General features: G+C 48.3%; 1 protein-coding gene across 1 annotated transcript; it reads left to right on the top strand.

Moving 5' to 3' along the window:
• The first annotated feature begins 771 nt into the window (after positions 1-771).
• On the top strand, positions 772-3,028 carry LOC141988250 (uncharacterized). Its single transcript, XM_074954087.1, has 2 exons — positions 772-1,862; positions 2,514-3,028. The coding sequence occupies exons 1-2, from the start codon at positions 1,610-1,612 to the stop codon at positions 2,900-2,902; spliced, it is 642 nt and encodes a 213-aa protein (XP_074810188.1). The 5' UTR covers positions 772-1,609; the 3' UTR covers positions 2,903-3,028.
• The last annotated feature ends 3,522 nt before the right edge of the window (positions 3,029-6,550 follow it).

The raw sequence follows: 6,550 nt of genomic DNA, 5'->3' as shown, positions 1-6,550 counted from the left end.
TGAGAATTTCAAAGAGGTGAAAATTAAATTATAAAAAGTTAGTGAAAACTGGTTTCTGTGCTGATTGCCTCCCACCATGTGGTTAGTACGAGCATTCCCGACAAAGTTGTAAATTTGGATTGGATGTTTTTCTAAAAGACGTGCTCTGGGAATTATTTTCGGGGAAGTTCTGTGGCCTGTGTTATACAGGAGGTCAAAGTAAAAGATCACAGTGGTCCCTTCTGGCCTTTCTATGACTCTATGACATACAGCTAGGCTTGGCCCTATTTTCATTTTAGCTTTGCAGACCATCTTCAAGTGTCTTGCCCAAAGAGAGACAGTGAATTGGTGGCAGAGCAAGGAATAGAATCCAGGAGTCCTGGCATGCAAGCCACTAGAGAACATTCCGTTGTTACCATTCTTCCCGCAGTTGCCTCAGCAATTAAGCTAAACCCCATTACACCACACAGCTCTATTTATCCAGTGTGTTTCTGAGATACTCAAAAGTATTCACATAAATGGGAAATTGTGAGAGGGGTCTGTTAACACAAGTATGAATAAAGGTCAACCCATTATTTTTCCTCCACCCCCATTTACCAGTGACAACATATAATCCCATTTTGGCTAGAACGAGATGGGCAGAGGTGGTATCCTAATACTCAGTGCCTCCTTATGTAACTTGAGACAATTACTATTTTTAAACTTCTTGTTATCTTTACAACACCTCTTATCCCTTCAGCTTGTTGAATGAAGCAGGAGAGAGTGCACAGTATGTGCCCCAGTACTGTTCATTGTTACCACTGATTTCTTTAGATTGCAAGTCAATGTCAGATTGACATAGATGCCCTGCAAGAAGCTGGTTTCCAGTATAACTATGCTAACACTGATTCCACATTTGCTACAACTATTATATTGTAATTACAAAGTCTCTTGGCCATGTATCTGCTGTGTTAAGAAAGAAAATGTTCAATACCTTAGATGATAATCTTAGCCCTGGTCTACACTATGAGTTTAGGTCGAATTTAGCAGTGTTAGATCGATTTAACCCTGCACCCGTCCACACAAAGAAGCCATTTTTGTCAACTTAATGGACTCTTAAAACCGATTTCTGTAATCCTCCCTGACGAGGGGATTAGCACTGAAATCGACATCGCTGGGTCGAATTTGGGTTAGTGTGGACGCAATTCGATGGTATTGGCCTCTGGGAGCAATCCCACAATGCTCCATTGTGACTGCTCTGGACAGCACTCTCAGCTCGGATGCACTGGCCAGGTACACAGGAAAAGCCCCACAAACTTTTGAATTTCATTTCCTGTTTGGCCATCGTGGCGTGACCACTCAGAGCTCATCAGCAGAGATGACTATGGAGTCCCAGAATCGCAAAAGAGCTCCAGCATGGACCGAACGGGAGGTACTGGATCTCATTGCTGTATGAGGAGATGAATCCGTGCTATCAGAACTTTGTTCCAAAAAACGAAATGCCAAAATATTTGAAAAAAATCTCCAAGGGCATGAAGGACAGAGGCTATCACAGGGTCCCACAGCAGTGCCGCATGAAATGTAAGGAGCTCAGGCAAGCCTACCAAAAAGCCCAAGAGGCAAACGCCCGCTCAGGGTCAGAGCCCCAGACATGCCGCTTCTGCATGCTGCATGCAATTCTAGGGGGTGCCCCTACAACTACCCCACACTGTACATAGACTCCTCCAAGGGAGTCTCACACAAGAGGGATGAGGATGAGGAGGAGGAGGGGGAGGTTGAAGATCGCGCACACCAGGCAAGCAGAGAAACCATTCTCCCCGACAGCCAGGAACTGTTTATCACCCTGGAGCCAATACCCTCCCAACCCAGGCTCCCGGACCTTGAAGGCAGAGAAGGCACCTCTGGTGAGTGTACCTTTGTAAATATAATACAGTTTAAAAGCAAGTGTGTTTAATGATTAATTTGCCCTGAAGACTTGGGATGCATTTGCGGCCAGTACAGCTACTGGAAAAATCTGTTAACGTGTCTGGGGATGGGCTGGAAATCCTCCAGGGACATCTCAATGAAGCTGTCTTGGAGGTACTCCCAAAGCCTTTGCAAAAGATTTCTGGGGAGGGCAGCCTTATTGCGTCCTCCATGGTAGGACACTTTATCACAGGAGGCCAGTAGCATGTAGTCTGGAATCATTGCATAAGAAAGCATGGCAGCATGTGGTCCCTGTGTTTGCTGGCATTCAAGCAACATTCGTTCTTTATCTCTCCGTGTTATCCTCAGGAGAGTGATATCATTCATGGTCGCCTGGTTGAAATAGGGGAATTTTATTAAGGGGACATCAGAGGTGGCCGTTCCTGCTGGGCTGTTTGCCTGTGGTGGAAAAGAAATCATCCCCGCTTTTAGCCACATGGTGGGGGGAGGGGTGAAGCGATCATCCCAGAGAATTGGGTGTGGGGGGGATTAGTTGGGTTTGTGCTGCATGTTAACCTGAAAACATCAGCCCCTTCTTTTAAATGGCCATGTCTGTTTCAATTTTAATCTCCCGTTTTTTCCTCCCGCAGCTGCAAATGTTTCAATGCTGCGACTAGCATCTCCGTACCAGAGGCTAGCGGAGATAAGAAGGCAAAAAAAACGCACTCACGATGAAATGTTCTCTGAGCTCATGCAGTTCACCCGAACTGAAAGAGCCAAGCACAATGTGTGGAGGCAGACAATGGCAGAGTCCAGGAAAGCACAAAATGAACGCGAGGACAGATGGCTGGAGCAACAGGAGAGGTGGCGGAATCAAGAGGAAATGTGGCAGCAGCATGATGAAAGGAGGCAGGATGCAATGCTGAGGCTACTGGAGGATCAAACTGATATGCTCCGGCGTAGGTTGAGGTGCAGGAAAGGCACAGACCGCCACTGCAGCCCCTGTGTAACCAACCGCCTTCCTCCCCAAGTTCCATAGCCTCCTCACCCAGACGCCTCAGAACACGGGGGGGAGGGATGTAGTGCGGCCTCCGGGCACCCAACCACTCCACCCCAGAGGACTGCCCAAGCAACAGAAGGCTGGCATTCAATAAGTTTTGAAGTGCAGCGTGGCCTTGTCCTTCCCTCCTCCCCTCCTCCTGCACCCCACCCGGTGCATCCCTCCTCCCCCACCCCTCTCGAGCTACCTAGACACTTATCCCCTATTTGTGTGACGAATTAATAAAGAATGCATGAATTTGAAACACCAATGACTTTATTGCCTCTGCAAGCGGTGATCGAAGTGGGGAGGGGAGGGCGGTTGGCTTACAGGGAAGTAGAGTGAACCAAGGGGGCAGGTTTTCATCAAGGAGAAACAAACAGAACTGTCTCACCATAGCCTGGTCAGCCATGAAACTGGTTTTCAAAGCTTCTCTGATGCGCAGCGCACCCTGCTGTGCTCTTCTAACTGCCCTGGAGTCTGGCTGCGCATAATCAGTGGCCAGGAGATTTGCCTCAACTTCCCACCCCGCCATAAACGTCTCCCCCCTACTCTCACAGATCATAGAATCATAGAATATCAGGGTTGGAAGGGACCTCAGGAGGTCATCTAGTCCAACCCCCTGCTCAAAGCAGGACCAATCCCCAATCAAATCATCCCAGCCAGGGCTTTGTCAAGCCTGACCTTAAAAACTTCCAAGGAAGGAGATTCTACCACCTCCCTAGGTAACGCATTCCAGTGTTTCACCACCCTCCTAGTGAAAAAGTTTTTCCTAATATCCAACCTAAACCTCCCCCACTGCAACTTGAGACCATTACTCCTTGTCCTGTCCTCTTCTACCACTGAGAATAGTCTAGAACCATCCTCTCTGGAACCACCTCTCAGGTAGTTGAAAGCAGCTATAAATCCCCCCTCATTCTTCTCTTCTGCAGACTAAACAATCCCAGTTCCCTCAGCCTCTCCTCATAAGTCATGTGTTCCAGACCCCTAATCATTTTTGTTGCCCTTCGCTGGACTCTCTCCAATTTATCCACATCCTTCTTGTAGTGTGGGGCCCAAAACTGGACACAGTACTCCAGATGAGGCCTCACCAATGTCGAATAGAGGGGAACGATCACGTCCCTCGATCTGCTCGCTATGCCCCTACTTATACATCCCAAAATGCCATTGGCCTTCTTGGCAACAAGGGCACACTGCTGACTCATATCCAGCTTCTCGTCCACTGTAACCCCTAGGTCCTTTTCCGCAGAACTGCTGCCTAGCCATTTGGTCCCTAGTCTGTAGCTGTGCATTGGGTTCTTCCGTCCTAAGTGCAGGACCCTGCACTTATCCTTATTGAACCTCATCAGATTTCTTTTGGCCCAATCCTCCAATTTGTCTAGGTCCCTCTGTATCCTATCCCTGCCCTCCAGCGTATCTACCACTCCTCCCAGTTTAATATCATCCGCAAATTTGCTGAGAGTGCAATCCACACCATCCTCCAGATCATTTATGAAAATATTGAACAAAACCGGCCCCAGGACCAACCCCTGGGGCACCCCACTTGACACCGGCTGCCAACTAGACATGGAGCCATTGATCACTACCCATTGAGGCCGACAATCTAGCCAACTTTCTACCCACCTTATAGTGCATTCATCCAGCCCATACTTCTTTAACTTGCTGACAAGAATACTGTGGGAGACCGTGTCAAAAGCTTTGCTAAAATCAAGAAACAATACATCCACTGCTTTCCCTTCATCCACAGAACCAGTAATCTCATCATAGAAGGCGATTAGATTAGTCAGGCATGACCTACCCTTGGTGAATCCATGCTGACTGTTCCTGATCACTTTCCTCTCGTGTAAGTGCTTCAGGATTGATTCCTTGAGGACCTGCTCCATGATTTTTCCGGGGACTGAAGTGAGGCTGACTGGCCTGTAGTTCCCAGGATCCTCCTTCTTCCCTTTTTTAAAGATTGGCACTACATTAGCCTTTTTCCAGTCATCTGGGACTTCCCCCGTTCGCCACGAGTTTTCAAAGATAATGGCCAATGGCTCTGCAATCACATCCGCCAATTCCTTTAGCACTCTCGGATGCAACTCGTCCGGCCCCATGGACTTGTGCACGTCCAGCTTTTCTAAATAGTCCCTAACCACCTCTTTCTCCACAGAGGGCTGGCCATCTACTCCCCATGTTGTGATGCCCAGCGCAGCAGTCTGGGAGCTGTCCTTGTTAGTGAAGACAGAGGCAAAAAAAGCATTGAGCACATTAGCTTTTTCCACATCCTCTGTCACTAGGTTGCCTCCCTCATTCAGTAAGGGGCCCACACTTTCCTTGGCTTTCTTCTTGTTGCCAACATACCTGAAGAAACTCTTCTTGTTACTCTTGACATCTCTTGCTAGCTGCAGCTCCAGGTGCGATTTGGCCCTCCTGATTTCATTCCTACATGGCTGAGCAATATTTTTATACTCTTCCCTGGTCATGTGTCCAACCTTCCACTTCTTGTAAGCTTCTTTTTTATGTTTAAGATCCGCTAGGATTTCACCGTTAAGCCAAGCTGGTCGCCTGCCATATTTACTATTCTTTTGACTCATTGGGATGGTTCGTCCCTGTAACCTCAACAGGGATTCCTTGAAATACAGCCAGCTCTCCTGGACTCCTTTCCCCTTCATGTTAGTCCCCCAGGCGATCCTACCCATCTGCTCCCTGAGGGAGTCGAAGTCTGCTTTCCTGAAGTCCAGGGTCCATATCCTGCTGCTTACCTTTCTTCCCTGTGTCAGGATCCTGAACTCAACCAACTCATGGTCACTGCCTCCCAGATTTCCGTCCACTTTTGCTTCCCCCACTAATTCTTCTCTGTTTGTGAGCAGCAGGTCAAGAAAAGCTCCCCCCCTAGTTGGCTCGTCTAGCACTTGCACCAGGAAATTGTCCCCTATGCTTTCCAAAAACTTCCTGGATTGTCTATGCACTGCTGTATTGCTCTCCCAGCAAATATCAGGAAAATTAAAGTCACCCATGAGAACCAGGGCGTGCGATCTAGTAGCTTCTGCGAGTTGCCAGAAGAAAGCCTCATCCACCTCATCCCCCTGGTCCGGTGGTCTATAGCAGACTCCCACCACTACATCACTCTTGTTGCTCACACTTCTAAACTTAATCCAGAGACACTCAGGTTTTTCTGCAGTTTTGTACCGGAGCTCTGAGCAGTCATACTGCTCCCTTACATACAGTGCTACTCCCCCACCTTTTCTGCCCTGCCTGTCCTTCCTGAAAAGTTTATAACCATCCATGACAGTACTCCAGTCATGTGAGTTATCCCACCAAGTCTCTGTTATTCCAATCACGTCATAATTCCTTGACATCACCAGGACCTCCAGTTCTCCCTGCTTGTTTCCAAGGCTTTGTGCATTCGTATATAAGCACTTGAGATAACCTGCTGATCGCCCCTCATTCTCAGTATGAGGCAGGAGCCCTCCACTCACAGACGTTCCTGCCTGTGCTTCCTCCCGGTATCCCGTTTTCCCACTTACCTCAGGGCTTTGGTCTCCTTCCCCCGGTGAACCTAGTTTAAAGCCCTCCTCACTAGGTTAGCCAGCCTGCTAGCAAAGATGCTCTTCCCTCTCTTCGTAAGATGGAGCCCGTCTCTGCCCAGCACTCCTCCTTCATGGA

This window comes from Natator depressus, chromosome 5, assembly GCF_965152275.1.
Source record: "Natator depressus isolate rNatDep1 chromosome 5, rNatDep2.hap1, whole genome shotgun sequence".
Classification (NCBI taxonomy): Eukaryota; Metazoa; Chordata; order Testudines; family Cheloniidae; genus Natator; species Natator depressus.
Note: the sequence above shows the minus strand (reverse complement) of the source record. Positions and strands in the feature narration are given on the sequence as shown.